Source organism: Pseudophryne corroboree, chromosome 3 (genome assembly GCF_028390025.1).
Source record: "Pseudophryne corroboree isolate aPseCor3 chromosome 3, aPseCor3.hap2, whole genome shotgun sequence".
NCBI classification, from domain to species: Eukaryota; Metazoa; Chordata; class Amphibia; order Anura; family Myobatrachidae; genus Pseudophryne; species Pseudophryne corroboree.
The window spans coordinates 33,514,629-33,533,741 of record NC_086446.1 but is presented as its reverse complement, the minus strand read 5'-3'; the positions used below and the strand labels follow the sequence as shown (position 1 = coordinate 33,533,741).

The window sequence follows — 19,113 nt, the reverse complement described above, 5'->3', positions numbered from 1 at the left end:
GTCTTTCCCAACGGTTTACCAGCATTTGGAAGACTTCTGGATGAAGTCCCCATTCTCCCGGGTGGAGGTCGTGCCTGCTGAGGAAGTCTGCTTCCCAGTTGTCCACTCCCGGAATGAACACTGCTGTCAGTGCTAACACGTGATTTTCCGCCCATCGGAGAATCCTTGTGGCTTCTGCCATTGACCTCCTGCTTCTTGTGCCGCCCTGTCTGTTTACATGGGCGACCGCCGTGATGTTGTCCGATTGGATCAGTACCGGCTGGTTCCGAAGCAGGGGCCTTGCTTGGCTTAGGGCATTGTAAATGGCCCTTAGCTCCAGAATATTTATGTGAAGGGAAATCTCCTGACTTGACCACAGTCATTGGAAATTTCTTCCCTGTGTGACTGCACCCCAGCCCTGAAGGCTGGCATCCGTGGTCACCAGTACCCAGTCCTGTATTCCGAATCTGCGGCCCTCCAGTAGATGATCCCTCTGCAGCCACCACAGCAGCGACACCCTGGTCCTTGCCGACAGTGTTATCCGCTGCTGCATCTGGAGATGGGACCCGGACCATTTGTCCAACAGGTCCCACTGGAAAATCCTTGCGTGGAACCTTCCGAATGGAATTGCTTCGTACGAAGCTACCATTTTCCCCAGGACTCGTGTGCATTGATGTACCGACACCTTCCCTGGTTTTAGGAGGTTTCTGACTAGAGATGACAACTTCTCGGCTTTTTCCACTGGAAGAAACACTTTTTTCTGGTCTGTGTCCAGAATCATTCCCAGGAACAGAAGACGTGTCGTCGGGACCAACTGTGACTTTGGAATATTGAGAATCCAGCCGTGCTGTTGCAGCACTTCCCGAGAAAGTGCTACCCCCACTACCAACTGTTCCTTGGACCTCGCCTTTATCAGGAGATCGTCCAAGTACGGGATAATTAAAACTCCCTTCTTGCGAAGGAGTATCAGCATTTCGGCCATTACCTTGGTAAAGACCCTCGGTGCCGTGGATAACCCAAACGGCAGCGTCTGGAACTGATAGTGACAGTCCCGTACCACAAATCTGAGGTACTCCTGGTGAGGAGGGCAAATGGGGACATGCAGGTAAGCATCCTTGATGTCCAGGGAGACCATGTAATCCCCCTCGTCCAGGCTCGCAATAACCGCCCTGAGTGATTCCATCTTGAACTTGAATCTTTTGATATAAGTGTTCAAGGATTTTAAATTTAAGATGGGTCTCACCGAACCGTCCGGTTTCGGTACTACAAACATTGTGGAATAGTAACCCTTTCCTTGTTGAAGGAGGGGTACCTTGACAATCACTTGCTGTGAATACAGTTTTTGAATAGCCACCAACACTGCCTCCCTGGCAGAGGGAGTTGCCGGTAAGGCAGATTTTAGGAAACGGCGGGGGGGAGACGTCTCGAATTCCAGCCTGTACCCCTGAGATACTACTTGAAGGACCCAGGGATCCACCTGTGAGAGAGTCCACTGTGCGCTGAAATTCCTGAGACGGGCCCCCACCGTACCCGGGTCCGCCTGAGCAGCCCCAGCGTCATGCTGTGGACTTACCGGACGCAGGGGAGGACTTCTGCTCTTGGGAACTAGCTGTATGCTGCAGCTTTTTCCCTCTACCTTTGCCTCTCAGCAGAAAGCCCTCAGCCTCTAGCCCTCTTGCTTTTCTGGGGCCGAAAGGACTGTACCTGATAATACGGTGCTTTCTTTTGCTGTGGGGTAGCCTGTGGCAAAAAAGTCGATTTCCCAGCAGTAGCTGTGGAAACGAGGTCTGAAAGACCATCCCCAAACAGTTCCACCCCCTTATAGGGCAAAACCTCCATGTGCCGTTTCGAATCGGCATCGCCTGACCATTGCCGAGTCCACAACCCCCGCCTGGCGGCAATGGACATAGCGCTTATTTTTGATGCCAGCCGGCAAATATCCCTCTGTGCATCACGCATGTATAAGACGGCGTCTTTAATATGCTCTATTGTCAGCAAAATATTGTCCCTATCCATGGTATCAATATTATCCGACAGGGAATCTGACCACGCAGCTGCAGCACTGCACATCCATGCCGATGCAATAGCTGGTCTCAATATAATGCCCGTGTGTGTGTATATAGCTTTTAGGGTAGTTTCCTGCTTTCTATCAGCAGGTTCCTTTAGGGCGGCCGTATCCGGAGACGGTAGTGCCACCTTTTTTGATAAACGTGTCAGCGCCTTATCTACCCTAGGGGGTGTTTCCCAACGTGACCTATCCTCTGGCGGGAAAGGGTACGCTGCCAATAACCGTTTAGAAATTATTAATTTCTTATCGGGGGAAGTCCACGCTTCCTCACACACCTCATTTAATTCCTCAGATGCAGGAAAAACTACTGGTAGTTTTTTCTCACCAAACATAATACCCTTTTTTGTGGTACCTGGGGTATTATCAGAAATGTGTAATACATTTTTCATTGCCTCAATCATGTAACGGGTGGACCTATTGGAGGGTACACTAGTCTCATCGTCGTCAACACTGGAGTCGGTATCCGTGTCGATATCTGTGTCTGTCATCTGTGGTAGCGGGCGTTTTAAAGCCCCTGATGACATTTGAGACGCTGGAACAGGCACAAGCTGAGTAGCCGGCTGTCCTATGTCGTCAAACCTTTTATGTAAGGAGTTGACACTGTCACGTAATTCCTTCCATAAGTCCATCCACACAGGTGTCGACCCCGTAGGGGGTGACATCACATTCACAGGCATTTGCTCCGCCTCCACGTCATTTTCCTCATCATACATGTCGACACAGCAGTACCGACACACAGCACACACACAGGGAATGCTCTGACAGAGGACAGGACCCCACAAAGCCCTTTGGGGAGACAGAGGGAGAGTATGCCAGCACACACCAGAGCACTATATACCACAGGGATATCACCTATAAAGAGTGTTTTCCCTTATAGCTGCATTATACTAATATACTGCGCCTAATTTTGTGTCCCCCCTCTCTTTTTTACCCTTTCTGTAGTGCAGGACTGCAGGGGAGAGCCAGGGAGCGATCCTTCCAGCGGAGCTGTGAGGGAAAATGGCGCCAGTGTGCTGAGGGAGATGGCTCCGCCCCTTTCTCGGCGGGCTTTCTCTCGCTTTTTTAATAATTCTGGCAGGGGTATTTTTACACCTATATAGCCCCTGGGGCTATATATGGTGTCAGTTTTGCCAGCCAAGGTGTAAATATTGCTGCTCAGGGCGCCCCCCCCCAGCGCCCTGCACCCATCAGTGACCGCAGTGTGTGGTGTGCATGAGGAGCAATGGCGCACAGCTGCAGTGCTGTGCGCTACCTTGGAGAAGACAGAAGTCTTCAGCCGCCGATTTTCCAGACCTTCTTGCTTCTGGCTCTGTAAGGGGGACGGCGGCGCGGCTCCGGGACCGGACGACGAGGTCGGGTCCTGTGTGCGATCCCTCTGGAGCTAATGGTGTCCAGTAGCCTAAGAAGCCCAAGCTACCACCACTTAGGTAGGTTCGCTTCTTCTCCCCTTAGTCCCTCGTTGCAGTGAGCCTGTTGCCAGCAGGTCTCACTGTAAAATAAAAAACCTAAACTATACTTTCTTTCTAGGAGCTCAGGAGAGCCCCTAGTGTGCATCTAGCTCGGCTGGGCACAGAAATCTAACTGAGGCTTGGAGGAGGGTCATAGGGGGAGGAGCCAGTGCACACCAGATAGTCCTAAATCTTTCTTTAGATGTGCCCAGTCTCCTGCGGAGCAGTCTATTCCCAATGGTCCTTACGAAGTCCCCAGCATCCACTAGGACGTCAGAGAAATGGCAGAGAGACACAGAGATTGGAGCCAACCCACACACAGCACTTTTTAGCAAAGGGAGACCCCTTGTCAGCGCTGACTGTGCACCTTAATAGGATACACAGCCTTATGACAGCCTCCCCCCCCCCCTTCTACAACTCCCTGGTACCGTATACAGATAACTGGAGTTGCTGTGGAGGGACCTGGTCTTCCTTCCAGTGCAAAGCAGGCAGGAAAATGGTGCTGGAACGCTGCTGGGTCCGCTCTGAGGAGAAGCTCCGGCCCGTTGGGGGTTTAACTGCTGGTCCAGGGAGCCCCTCACAGTGCCACACCATGTGCCTCTGAGCCTTCCCAGGAGCGCGGTTAATACCACGCTCCCACCCCACTGCCGCCAACTTCACACTGGCCCCCCACTTGCTAGGAGGGTCGGTGACCCACTAATCCACTACTTCAGCTCTGAAAGGGGTCGGCGGCATGCTGCTGGGGCGAGCGGTCCCCTGTGGTGGAGAACGATCGGACCCCCCAGATCTCAGTGTCCGATCAGCGGATACAGTGTTTCAAAACCCCGTAGGGCGGACACTGCTCCCCCCCCTTAGTCCCTTGCTGCAGGGAGGCTGTTGCCAGCAGCCTCTCTGTAAAACAAAAAACTCTAAAAAAAAACCTTTTACTAAAAGAGCTCTGTAGAGATCCCCTAGTTGGGACCGGCTCCACCGGGCACATTCTCTAAACTAAACTGAGTCTGGTGGGAGGGGCATAGAGGGAGGAGCCAGCCCACACTATTAAACTCTTAAAGTGCCAATGGCTCCTGGTGGACCCGTCTATACCCCCATGGTACTAATATGGACCCCAGCATCCTCTAGGACGTAAGAAAAATGTGATTATCAGATGATGTGTGTATATTTTCCTCTTACCCAGTGATGTGAGGGGCCGGTGATTCTTCATCATCACGTCCTTGTACAGATCCCTGTGTTGCTCTATATATTCCCACTCCTCCATGGAGAAATAGACTGTGACATCCTGACACCTTATAGGCACCTGACACACAATGATACAGTCATCACCCAGACACGTCCCCTGGTATTACTGTATAATGCCCCATTCCTAGCAGTCACCTCTCCAGTCATCACCCAGACACGTCCCCTGGTGTTACTGTATAATGTCCCATTCCCAGCAGTCACCTCTCCAGTCATCACCCAGACACATCCCCTGGTGTTACTGTATAATGTCCCATTCCCAGCAGTCACCTCTCCAGTCATCACCCAGACACGTCCCCTGGTGCTACTGTATAATGTCCCATTCCCAGCAGTCACCTCTCCAGTCATCACCCAGACACATCCCCTGGTGTTACTGTATAATGCCCCATTCCCAGCAGTCACCTCTTCAGTCATCACCCAGACACGTCCCCTGGTGTTACTGTATAATGCCCCATTCCCAGCAGTCACCTCTCCAGTCATCACCCAGACACATCCCCTGGTGTTACTGTATAATGTCCCATTCCCATCAGTCACCTCTCCAGACATCACCCAGACACATCCCCTGGTGTTACTGTATAATGCCCCATTCCCAGCAGTCACCTCTCCAGTCATCACCCAGACACGTCCCCTGGTGTTACTGTATGATGCCCCATTTCCAGCAGAAACCTCTTCAGTCATCACCCAGACACATCCCCTGGTGTTACTGTATAATGTCCCATTCCCAGCAGTCACCTCTCCAGTCAGCAGCTGAATGATCTTGTTGGTGAGTTCCAGGATCTTCTTGTCATTGTGCCTCTCATGCATCAGTGAGTGAGATGGAGGCAGCGTGATGAGGCTCTGGGTCCTGCTCAGTTCTCCTGACACATGCGGGCAGCTGCTGGGTGTCTCACACTCACTAGATGGCTTCCTCACTACTGTGTAATCCTGTGTATTGGGGGGAGACATCAAAAATAGCTAAATTATCAATATGAAGCTTACTTTGTAGGCGTCCATTGTGACAATAAAAACCAGAATTTTGGTATTTACGATAAATCCATTTCTCCGATTCCATGGGGGATACTGGAGTTACAGTGGGGACATCCCAAAGCTGCCCTTTTAGACGGGTAGTTGCTGAGAAACCGGCAGTAACCTGCGACCACCTGCTTCTGCGGATGCACAGGTATCAAAACGGTAAAACTTAAAGTTGAGATCTGTGGACCAAGCATGGCAGAGCTGAGAAGCTGAAGCCCCATATCTAACAGTCCACGAGGCACTAACTGAATGAGTAGAATGTGCAGGTGGAGGTTGACTATTAGTGATGTAGGCCTGACACATGACCAGAAGAATCCACCTAGAAAGGGTCTCCTTAAAAGCAGGCCAGCCGCAACTTGCGGCACCATAGTACACAAACAAGGAATCTGTTTTACGCACCGAAGCAGTGGACGCATACACTCTCATGAACCACATCTAATCACAGAAAATAGGCATCCTCAGACAACAGAACTAGTACCACAATTGGTTGATTGATATGGAAGGCAGAGACAACCTTTGGCAAAAAGGCTGGCTTCATTAGAAACAAAGCCCGATCGTCATGAAAAACTACGTAAGGTAGAATGACAGGACAGGGCCCCAAGCTCGGACACTCTCCAAACTGAAGCCAGAGCCAAAAGCGAAACCTTATACTGGAGATCCACATCTTCCATGGGCTCAAAGACTGTTGATTGCAGGAAGGTCAACACACGGTTGTAGGGGGGAACACATTAGTTTGAACTCAGAGGACCCATTGCAGAAAGGTCTGGAGGTTGGGTTACAGGGCCAACCAATGCTAAAAGGATGGATCTGCACTATTAAATATCCCAGACGAAGACCAGCATCTACCCCCGCCTGGATGAAGAGATGAAGGGATACATTTACTAAAACTTCTAAAACAGAGAATTTACACTAGTGTCCTGGCCCAAAGCAAAGTTGTAATTACAGCTTCTGGGATACCTTTATGCGTGAGGATAGTGACTTCAACAGTCACACCATTAAGCAAAGATGCTGTAATGCAGGGTACACGCAAGCGGTGACACTGCAAAACTCATATGCTACTCTTGCAGGGCTGGAAGATACAACTAATAGAGTTACTACAGAACAGGAGGATATGGGGACTTCTACCAACTACAGGAACAGGAAATGGAACAGAAAAAGTGCATCCCAAAAAGTACTGCACTTCTCTTGGGAAATTCCATTATTAGAGTACATCTGGGAAATGCAAATAAAGTAGAGAAACAAGTAAGGTACTTACCTGGAGCCACAGCTCCAAGGGATAAAGAGCGCATGCTAAGAATTGTGAAGGCAGCAAGAAAAGATGGGGAGGTGGATGTCATTGTCCACCTAGGGACAAATGACCTGGCAAATGCTGAACTCATGGCCGTAAAAGATGAATTTAGGAAGTTAGGGACTGCTCTGAAGCAGGTGGCAACCACTGTATCTTTTTCAGAAGTATTGCCAGTACACAGAGGGGAAGACAGAACTCATCGCATCAGAAACTTCAATGTTTGGCTAAGGGCATGGTGCAATGAGGAGAGATTTGGATTTATAGGCCACAGTCACACCATCTGGCAAGATAGGAACTTATACAAAAGTGACGGCCTGCACCCATCTTCAAGGGGAACGAGAATACTAACTGAACAGTTTGGATGCTTCATCAAGAACTATTTAAACTAACAGAGGGGGGCAGTGAACCAAACAAGAATAAGGAAATCTGCTCCCCCAACACAGAGTTATTGTTTCTGCAGGCAAAGGGAATAGGTAGCATATCCACAGCAATAGAAGATAATTCAGATCAAAACCAAATAAAAATAGGCAGAGAGAAGAACATAGCTAGGAACAGGAAAAGCACAAACAAAACTCTAAAAGCTATGTGTGCAAATGCTAGGAGCTTAGAAAATAAAATCCCAGGACTAATTGCAATAATGACAAGGGATGATCTAGACATTGTGGCAATTACAGAGTCATGGTACAATGAAAATCATGACTGGGACATAGTTATACCGGGATATACTTTATTTAGGAAGGACAGAATTGCAAAAATCGGAGGAGGGGTAGCAATGTATGTAAAAAAATGCATAAATACTACATTAATACAAAGTATTGAAGAAAAAACTGAGGCCCTTTGGGTGACCATAGAAACAGGGGAAAAGTTGAGTATTCGTATTGGCGTGATATACAGGCCACCAGGTCAGAAAGAGGAACTCGACAAGTACCTATTGCAGGATATAACTAAAATGGCATTAAAAGGAGATTTAATAATCATGGGAGACTTTAATCTTCCTGATGTAAACTCGGAAGTGTCTGTTGCTAGTTCCACTAGAAGTAGGGACATTTTAAATTACCTTCAGGGAGCATCCCTCCACCAATTGGTGAGGGAGCCCACTCGGAAAGACGCTATATTAGACTTAATACTTACAAATGGAGACAGAATATCGGACGTAAAAGTGGGTGAAAACCTGGGATCCAGTGATCATCAAGCAGTATGGTTCAGCATAAAGACAGAGACTGACTCATCTCATACAAAAACAAAGGTATTGGATTTTAGGAAGGCTGATTTTGTAGGGATGGGAAAATGTGTAAGCGATTCTTTGGCAGAGTGGAGGAACTTGGAAGCCTTGCAGGAGAGGTGGGAAACATTAAAATGTGCAATATTAAAGGCAACAGACCTTTGTATCAAAAGTGTTAGGAAAAACACAAGGAAAAGGAAACCAGTGTGGTTTGCAAAAGAAGTAGCAAATATTGTGAAAGCAAAAAAGATGGCTTTTAGGAAATATAAGCAGACACAAAACAATGAAGACAAAGAGATATATCTTGTTAGACAGAAGGATACTAAGAAGGTAATCAGATGTGCAAAGGCACAAGCTGAGGAGAAAATGGCCCAGTCAGTGGGTAAAGGAGGCAAAACTTTTTTTAGGTATATAAGCGAAAGGAGAAAAACAAAAGGCGGAATAATAAAACTAAAGACAGACACTGGGAGTCTTGTTGAGGGAGACAATTAATAGCAGATCATCTTAATTATTTTTGCTCAGTATTTACTACTGAAAGAGAGGGGAAGGGGCCACAGTTAAGTTTCAGGGATATTCAGGAAAATGACACAAGTACATTTACAGAGGAGAAGGTCCTAACAGAACTCTCAAAGCTGAAAGTGGACAAATCTATGGGGCCAGATGGGATACATCCAAGGATACTAAAAGAACTTAAAGAGGTGCTGGTAGCACCATTGACAGAATTATTCAACCAGTCATTAGCTACAGGAGTAATTCCAGAGGACTGGAAAAGAGCAAACATAGTCCCACTGCACAAAAGTGGAAGCAAGGAAGAGGCAAACAACTACAGGCCAGTGAGTCTTACATCAGTAGTAGGGAAATTGATGGAAACACTCTTAAAAGAAAGAGTTGTAGATTATCTTAAATCCGGCAATTTACAGGATCCCAAACAGCATGGATTCACTGGGGGGAGATCATGTCAAACAAATCTTATTGACTTTTTTGACTGTGTGACTAAAGTGACGGATAAAGGTGGAGCCATGGATATAGCTTATCTAGACTTCAGTAAGGCTTTTGACACTGTTTTACATCGCAGACTGCTAAATAAACTTGAAAGTTTGGGATTGGATATTAGGATTATTGAATGGATAAGATCTTGGTTGAAGGATAGAAAACAGAGTTGTGGTAAATGGAGTGCATTCACAGGAGGGAAATGTTACCAGTGGAGTACCCCAGGGATCTGTACTTGGACCAGTGCTTTTTAATATCTTTATTGGTGACATTGCAAATGGCATTAAAGGGGAAGTATGCCTTTTTGCAGATGACACAAAGGTATGCAACAGGGTAGACACACCAGGTGGGGTAAAACAAATGGTTGAGGATCTAGGTAGACTAGAGGAATGGTCAAGAGTGTGGCAATTACAGTTTAATGCCAAAAAATGCAAAATCATGCACTTGGGTCTCAAAAATCCAAAGGCTAAATATAGTATTAATGGCACTATTCTGGAAACTACTGAGGAGGAAAGGGATCTAGGAGTCACTATTTCAGATGACTTAAAGGCAGGTAAGCAATGTAACAAAGCAATGAGGAAGGCTAGTCAGATGCTTTGCTGTATTGGGAGAGGAATCAGCAGCAGAAAGAAAGAAGTAATAATGCCACTGTATAGGTCATTGGTACGGCCTCATCTAGAATACTGTGTTCAATTCTGGAGGCCATATCTTCAAAAGGATATTAATACATTAGAAACTGTACAAAGGAGGGCAACTCAAATGGTGCATGGCCTACATCACAAAACATACCCAGAAAGACTAAGAAATCTCAATATGTATAGTGTGGAGGAGAGAAGGGAAAGGGGGGACATGATAAAAACTTTCAAATATATCAAGGGTTTTAACAAAGTCCAGGAGGGAAACATTCTCCAAATGAAGAGAAGCAATAGGACACGAGGACGTGCACTGAGACTGGAGGGGGGAGGTTCAGGGGAAATTTGCGGAAAAATTATTTCACAGAAAGGGTAGTGGACAAGTGGAATAGCCTCCTATCGGAGGTGGTAGAGGCTAAGACAGTACAGCAATTTAAACATGCATGGGATAGACATAAGGATATCCTTACAAAGAAATAAAGATCAATTAAGTTTAGAGATAAAAAAAAGGGGCAGACTAGATGGGCCAAGTGGTTCTTATCTGCCGACAAATTCTATGTTTCTATCTATGTTTCTATGTTTAGATCCGGCCAGAGTGAAACGGCCATGGATAGACTGCAAGGAGCGGAAGAAGATCTGAGTACCATGCTTGCCGAGGCCAATTCAGGCCACCAAGATGACTGTTGTGGACTCGCATTTGTTACGTTCTCTGTACACGGAACCCAAGTGACAGGGTGGCAATAGATGAGCTCCAAGTACAGGAACGTGATGCTGCAGTTTGAGCTGAGTTCAGCAGCAACCCCTAAGGAAACCCTGACTCCGTTGTCTCCCGCAAGTGGTCGGTCAACGCCTGCGAGACTATGGTTTCTAGGGCCCATAGCAACCGCGTTTGACGGGCGGATTAGGTCTGCCCGACTCCGATGCCCCCCCGGTCTTAGTAGGTGACAAGGCGTTACCCGAGACAGAGAGAGAACAAGAAGGGGAAACTAAAAACTGACAGACAAAAGAAAAGGGGAAACTACTGAAAACTATAACCAAATTTATGTGCGGCGCGGCCGCCAAGAAAAACCATAACAAAAGCAACGCTGCCCAAACGCCAAATACGACACAGTCGTATCTCGGCAAGGACAGCAATGGCGGAAACCTCTGCAGAAAACACAAAAGCAAGAAAGTAAGAAATAATACGGCTACAGCCGTAAAATGTGGCAGAACTGCTACTCACGACACCGGTAAAGGTGCACGCAGATCGAACAGGAACCCCAAGGCTGCAGATACAGGATCGCAGGACTGGACAGGAACTCTCCAGGGGCAGGAAGCAGCTCCACAGGAAGCTATCACCGGCGAGGCTACCTGCTCCTGGCTCCCTTAAAAAGGTCCTGCTGACCTATCATGGGAGTACCAGCAGACCAGCCCCCCAGACCTAATTGTCCAGCAGTGCAGTGTCCCGGCTGCTGGTAAGAGCCGGGACTGGAGTGCGGGGCGGCCACCGAGTGTTCCCGGTTGCTAGGCAACCGGACGGAGACGGATGCTCAGCGGTGGAAGTGATGCGCTGGCCCCATTGCCTGGCAGCATTTGAGAACCTATGACAGAAGAGGAAAAGGTTGGAACAGATACACAACATGAAAACTCAATGGTATGAATATAGCATCTGTCGCCTCTGTCCCCGGATCCCACGTTCTGGAGCAATACCTCGTCAGCAGCTGATTGTGCTAAGAGGCCATGAGATCGATCTGCAGCCTGCCCCGATGCTGGACCAACTGCTGAAACACCTCTGGCTAAAGGGCCCACTCCCTAGGGTGAAATTCCTGGTGACTCAGATGCACGAGTCTGAGTCTGCCTTCCAGTTCTATACCCCAGGTATGAACACGGTCAAGATGGCAGGAACATGATTTTCCATCCACCCCAAGATGCATGCAGACTCCGTTGTTGCTAGGCAACTGCGTGTTCCCCATGGTGATTTATACATGTCACAGCCATAGAGCTGTCCAACGGCACTCGAATCAGGAGACTCTGCAGAAGAGATTCTTCTAAGAGTGCATTGAAAGCTGCCCCGAGTTCTAGAGCATTTATTGGTAGAAGAGCCCACCAACGCTGAAAGTGGCCTTCTAACACTACAGCTCCCCAGCCATGCAAGCTGGCATCTGTGGTCAGAAGAACCCAATGCCATATCCCAAGCTGGCGACCCAACCTGAGGTCATCAGTGTTCAACCACCAAAGCAGGAAGAAGCAGGTCCAAGGGGACAAACAAACCAGTTTATGAATCTGAAGGTGGGACCCCATCCATGGGACAGTAAGTCCAACTGAAAAAGTCTGGAATGGAACCTGCCAAACTAAATGGCCTCGAAAGACGCCACCATCTTGCCCAGCAGGCAAATGCAAAGGTGAGCCAACACCAACCTCTTTTTATGCATCATGTAATGGATCACCTGAACCTTGTCTGGTGTGAGAAACACTTTCTGCAAAGAAGTGTCGAGTATCACGCCCAGGAACCGAATTCGCTAACGGCACCAGTCTGGACTTCTTGAAATTGTCAATCCACCTGTAAGTAATGGGAACCTGATGAGTCAAGGTCACCTGACATCTCAATGCCTCTGCCAACGGAAACCTTCATGAGAAGGTCGTCGAGGTAAGGCACAATGATCACCCCCAGAGATCGCATAAGAGCAATAATCACCGCCATCAGCTTGGTAAATACATGGGGAGCCAATGAAAGGCCAAAGGGGAGAGCCTGAAATTTTAATTTCAGAATGGCACAGCGGAGAAATACCAAATTGGAATGTGGAAGTAAGCATCTCGGATTTACAACAACACCAGATATTCCCGACCCCCAAGCACACAATCACAGAGTGTAGGGATCCCAACTTAAACCGATAAAACGTCAAATGAACATAGGTTTGAGCTTCAAAATAGGCCGGACTGAACCAAACGGCTTTAGTACGACGAACAGTTTGGAATAAATACCTTGAGCCCATTCATGAACGGGGACCGGGACCAAGACTTCGGAGGCAAGAAGATTGTCTACTGCCTGTAGCAACACGTTCTGCTTGAGCAATGAGGCCAGAAGAGAAGAAACTATTGTGTAACCTTCTCTTACAAGATTTCAAACCCAAACATCTGAACAGGTCTGGAACCAAATTTCTTAAAAAATAAAATAGGTGAGCTTCCACCGTGAGGCCCCTAGGTGGAATGGAAAATCATCATGCTGCTGGTTTTTCTGCAGGCTTGGGATGCAGACGATGGGCAAGACTGGACTTACGTACTCTGGTTTTTCTTCCTCTGGCAGCAGACAAGGCACCTCTGGGTTTTGAGCAAAATCTAGAGGGTGCACAAAAGGACACTTCATCTGCCAGACCCTAAGCCATAGGGTACACCATACGGGTACCACTGAAACTGAAATTCTAGAACATACCTGGCCTACATCCATAGCTGCATCTCCCAGGTTCACCGTTGACTCCCTAATATGCTCAGCTAAGAGGATCAGGTCAGACCATGATACATTAGAATGGAGTCCTTCCACTAAATGTTCTGCCCATTTCTCCACTGCCTTACTCACTCAAGCACCCACCAGAGTTGCCCTGAGAGAAATCCAATTTGCAGTATAAATGTATTTAAAGGTTGTCTCTAATTTTCTATCAGGCTCATCTCTGGCGCTCAACAGCCATGCCATCAAACGTAACCGCGGTAAGTCTTGATAAACCTCAGTAATTCCTGAAGATCTGGATAACAAGCCCTCCATGGCCAGTCTGGGGCAATGAGAATTGCCCGGACCCTTGTTCTTCTTATGATCTTGAGAATTTTTGGTATTAGTGGAAGTGGAGGGAACACAAACACTGACTGGAACACCCATTGGGTTACTAGTGCATCCACTGTTATTGCTCGTGGGTCTCTCGACCTGGAACAATATGTCTGAAGCTTTTTGTTGAGACGAGATGCCATCATGTCTACTTGAGGAACGCCCCAACGAATTGCTACCTCCGCAAAGACTTCTTGGTGGAGGCCCCATTCTCCTGGATGGAGATCATGTCTGCTGAGGAAGTCTGCTTCCCAGTTGTCCACTCCCGGAATGAAGATTGCTGACAGAGCTCTTGCATGTCTTTCTGCCCAGGAGTATTTTTGTCACCTCTACCATTGCCGCTCTGCTTTTCGTTCCTCCCTGATGGTTTATGTAAGCTACTGCTGTTACATTGTCTGACTGGATCTGTATGGGATGATCTTGAAGATATGCCGCTTGTTGAAGGCTGTTGTACACAGCTCTCAACTCCAGAATGTTTACGTGAAGAAGTGCTTCTTGACTTGACCATCTTCCTTGGAAGCATTCTCCTTGCGTGACTGCTCCCAAACCTCGGAGACTTGCATCCGTGGTGATTAGGATCCAGGCATGAATCCCGTACCTGCGTCCCTCCAGAAGGTGAGAACTTTGTAGCCACCACAGGAGCGAAATTCTGGCTTTTGTCGACAGGATTATCCTCTGATGCATGTGTAGATGCGATCCGGACCACTTGTCCAGTAGCTCCCACTGGAAGACCCTGGTATGGAATCGACCATATTGTAGCGCCTCGTAAGCCGCTACCATTTTCCCCAGCAGGCGCCTCAATATTCCTCTTTGATTCCACATCAGCATTCCATTGGCGGATCCATAGTGCCCTGCGGGCTGAAATCGCCATTACGGAGGATCTTGAACCAAGCAAACCAACATCCTTCATAGCCTCAACTAAGTAACCTGCAGAATCTATGATATGACCTAGAATTAGGATCATTTCATCTTTACCCACAGTGTCTATATTAACAATCAAGTTGTCTGACCATTTTTCCACCGCGTTACCTACCCACGCACAAGCAATTGCGGGCCTGAGTAACGTTGCAGTAGCTATAAAGATGGACTTTAAGGTCATCTCTAACTTGCGGTCAGCAGGTTCTTTTAATGAAGCTAACCCTGGGGCAGTCAAAATTATTTTCTTAGCCTAGAAATTGAGGTGTCTACCATTGGGGGTGACTCCCATTGCGCCTGTCTTCCTCAGGGAACGCTACATGTATCCTTCTAAGAATAGTACATTTCTTTTCTTGGTTAGACCAGGATTCTTCAAAGAATGCATTCAAGTCCTTTGACGGAGGAAAGGTCACCACCTGCTTTTTATTTAATTTAAAATAATCTTTTTCCTCAGGTTCCGGTGTTGTATCAGTAAATCCAAACACCTCTTTTATAGCGACTATCATACATTGAATGCTTTTGGCTAATTTTGGGTCTACCCCTCTCAAATCCCCAGTGTCGACGTCAGTGTCGGAATCTGTGTTTGTGTCCCCTTGCATAATCTGCGCCAGGGACCTTTTCTGGGAACTGGAGGGGTCCCGAGTGGATGACATGGAGGGATCAGAAAACAGTGCATCCTCCACAGACTGTCTCCAATACTTAGTCTGTTGTTCAGACTCAGAGAATTTCTTTGCAAGCTGACATATTACTCTGCAACTTTCTCACCCACACCGGCTCCTTCTGAGAGGGAAGGGCCATCACAGTACCCTCTTGTGCATCTAAAATGGGTTCCTCTGGGGAAGAGCTCTCTCCTGACATGTTAAACTTGTGTACACACACACCACTATCACACAGGGGAGCTATCGGGGACAGACCCACACTAAAGTCTGTCAGAGATACACAGAGGGATTTGCCAGTCCACACACTGCGCCCTATATGTAAATTGTATAAGAATTACACAACCACAGCGCTTTTTCCAATATTAGGCCCGCAGACCTAATTTAATAAACACTCCCCTCCCCCTCTATAACACCCTGGTACTTGTATTAGCGTTGTCATGAGAAACAGCGTTCAGGAGCATCACTCAGGCGTTTCTGCAGGAGAAAATGGCGCCCAGTGAGTGTTCTGGCAACAAGTCTGAGGAGAAGCCCCGCCCCCCTGTAATGGCACGATTCTGCCTCAGTAAGTGTAATATTTATACTGGCCGGGGTTGTACATCAGCGGCTGTACATGTATGTACGTTATGCCAGTGAGAGTAAGGATTTTAATTGTGCCGCTTAGAGTGCCCCCCCCCGCGCGCTCTGCACCCTTGTGCTGAGAGACATGCTGCGCAGCATCCTGCCCTTGCGCTTGTACCTGTGTGCCGCCATCGATGACCGGAGGACCCCTCTCTGCAGGACTTCGGTAATATACTCACCACTCATCTGACTTCCGGCTGTGTTAGTGTGTTAGGGGGTGGCGGCAGTGCTGTGGGAGTGAGCTGTAGCCAGGCATGGGCTATGTTCAGTACCCTTCAGGAGCCAATGGTGTCCTGTCAGCGGAAGCACAGCCATTGAACTAATTGAGAAGTTGGTTCCTACTTCCCCCCCTAAGTCCCACGAAGCAGGGAAGCTGTTGCCAGGAAGCTGTAAAATAAAAAACCTAACAAAGTCCTTTTCTAGCAGAACTATGTAGAGCTCCACTAGTGTGCGTCCAGTCTCCCGGGCACATTTTCTAAACTGAGGTCTGGAGGAGGGGCATAGACGGAGGAGCCAGTTCACACCGTCTATACCTCATGGTACTAAAATGGAACCCAGCATCCTCTAGAACGTAAGAGAAATAAAGAGTACACAGTAACAGCTTATACTACTCCAGCTAAATTAGAAGAGGCTGCCGGTCCAAAAGGGAGCTTCCAACTAGCAGAGGAGGACCCCAGCCAACTGAGCGGGGCCATCTGAATGGTTGTCATCGCCGCTAAGCCCGACCCTCAGCCATGTTCTGTGCCAATTCAAATGCAAAACGGCAATGAGCGGCTGGCCTGGGCCTAAGGGCAGCTCCCGCCGCCTCTACTGTGAAGGCCTATTAGGCTGGGGGACCCACGACTGTACTACCTACCCCCTTGTTACCCAAGGGGTGGGATATACTTACAACTGCGTTGTCAGCTAGGGACCCGGAAACAGACCCCAGCAAGCCGTAGATGATCCCTCCAGTGGCTCCTGCAATGCAGGCAGACCGCAGCAGCCTTGCAGTCTGTGAAACGCTCCAGAAGTGAAATAAAATAAATAAATATGATGACAGCCCTACTGAGCACCTGGCTCCATCGAGCACTTGATCTAAACTGAGACCACTAAGGTACAGAGGGGGAAGAGCCAACTTCCATTTTTCTGAATACCCCAGTGTAACTCCAGTGTCCCCCAGAGGAGGAAGAATAAAAACTACATACTGTGAGATACGTAATGTATTCCAGATCCAGTAAGGACTGAGACACATACTATATCTGAGAGCGGCTTCCTGCTGCCCGGTTACAGCTGTGCTGATGAGACTGAGGCACTGATACTATATCTGAGAGCGGCTCCCTGCTGCCTGGTTACAGCTGTGTTGATAATAGGACTGAGACACTGATACTATATCTGAGAGCGGCTCCCTGCTGCCTGGTTACAGCTGTGCTGATGAGGAGACTGAGGCACTGATACTATATCTGAGAGCGGCTCCCTGCTGCTCGGTTACAGCTGTGCTGATGAGGAGACTGAGACACTGATACTATATCTGAGAGCGGCTCCCTTCGGCTCGGTTACAGCTGTGCTGATGAGAGGACTGAGACACTGATACTATATCTGAGAGCGGCTCCCTGCTGCCCGGTTACAGCTGTGCTGATGAGGAGACTGAGGCACTGATACTATATCTGAGAGCGCCTCCCTGCTGCCCGGTTACAGCTGTGCTGAGGAGGAGACTGAGACACTGATACTATATCTGAGAGCGTCTCCCCGCTGCCCGGTTACAGCTGTGCTGATGAGAGGACTGAGACACTGATACTATATCTGAGAGCATCTTCCTGCTGCCTGGTTACAGCTGTGCTGATGAGAGGACTGAGGCACTGATACTATATCTGAGAGCGCCTCCCTGCTGCCCGGTTACAGCTGTGCTGATGAGGAGACTGAGACACTGATACTATATCTGAGAGCGGCTCCCTTCGGCTCGGTTACAGCTGTGCTGATGAGAGGACTGAGACACTGATACTATATCTGAGAGCGGCTCCCTGCTGTCCGGTTACAGCTGTGCTGATGAGAGGACTGAGGCACTGATACTATATCTGAGAGCGGCTCCCTGCTGCCTGGTTACAGCTGTGCTGATGAGAGGACTGAGGCAATGCTACTATATCTGAGAGCGGCTCCCTTCGGCTCGGTTACAGCTGTGCTGATGAGAGGACTGAGGCACTGATACTATATCTGAGAGCGGCTCCCTGCTGCCTGGTTACAGCTGTGCTGATGAGAGGCCTGAGGCACTGGTACTATATCTGAGAGCGTCTCCCTGCTGCCCGCTTTATAGGATCTCAGAAAAAGATAAAATAATACATATAATATTGCCAGATACACTCACATGTACACTCCCGATATACAAAAACATTTCACAGTATGTCCTAGTACTTCTACACATGTGGGTGTGGCCTCTCTGAGATCAGAAATAATGTCTAAGAGAGTGGAATCCTAAAGGGTAGGGCTTATCTTCCAGATCCCCTGACCTCCCCAGTCATGTACCTGTATTACTATAAATATGTGAGGTCACTGTGACGCTCCCAAATCCCCTCACCTACCCAGTTATGTCCCTGTATCATTACTATAGCTATAAGTGATGCGACTGTGACACTCCCAGATCCCCTCACCTCCCCAGTCATGTCCCTGTATTATTACTATAGATATAAGTGATGTCACTGTGACACTTCCAGATCCCCTCACCTCCCCAGTCATGTCCCTGTATTATTACTATAAATATAAGTGATGTCACTGTGACACTCCCAGATCCCCTCACCTCCCCAGTCATGTCCCTACATTATTACTATAGATGTAAGTGATGTCAGTGTGACACTCCCAGATCCCCTCACCTCCCCAGTCATGTCCCTGTATTATTACTATAGATGTAAGTGATGTCACTGTGACACTCCTAGATCCCCTCACCTCCCCAGTCATGTCCCTGTATTATTACTATAGATATAAGTGATGTCAGTGTGATACTCCCAGATCTCCTCACCTCCCCAGTCAGCAGGTAGATGATCTCCAGGGTGAGATGTAGTATCCTCTCAGTCACAGTTCCGCTGTCCATGTCCATCCTCAGTGAATCAGTGATTTATATAGGACAGGTTACACCCTGCTGTGATCCCCAGTAAAACAGGCTCTTGGTCCTCACTGCACAGTAGTCTAGGAATAAATGTAATTATTAGTATAAGTATCACAGAGTACAGAGTGACCATTAACATCCTCCTATTCTCCTGAGCCACAGAGCCCTGGTCAGCATTTTTCAG

The 19,113-nt window shown here is 48.1% G+C and overlaps 1 protein-coding gene across 3 annotated transcripts in view; it reads right to left on the bottom strand.

Annotated features, from left to right (window-relative positions):
- The window catches only part of LOC135054616 (zinc finger protein OZF-like), a 53,020-nt gene that overhangs the window by 14,427 nt on the left and 19,480 nt on the right, over positions 1-19,113 (bottom strand). For all 3 annotated transcript variants that reach the window (XM_063957817.1, XM_063957815.1, XM_063957816.1), the window contains exons 2-4: positions 18,843-19,009; positions 5,461-5,652; positions 4,666-4,789 (exon numbers count right to left, since the gene is read on the bottom strand). In XM_063957817.1, the coding sequence (XP_063813887.1) occupies positions 4,666-4,789; positions 5,461-5,652; positions 18,843-18,920 (394 nt within the window). In that variant the 5' untranslated portion in view covers positions 18,921-19,009. The remainder of the gene's footprint in view (positions 1-4,665; positions 4,790-5,460; positions 5,653-18,842; positions 19,010-19,113) is intronic.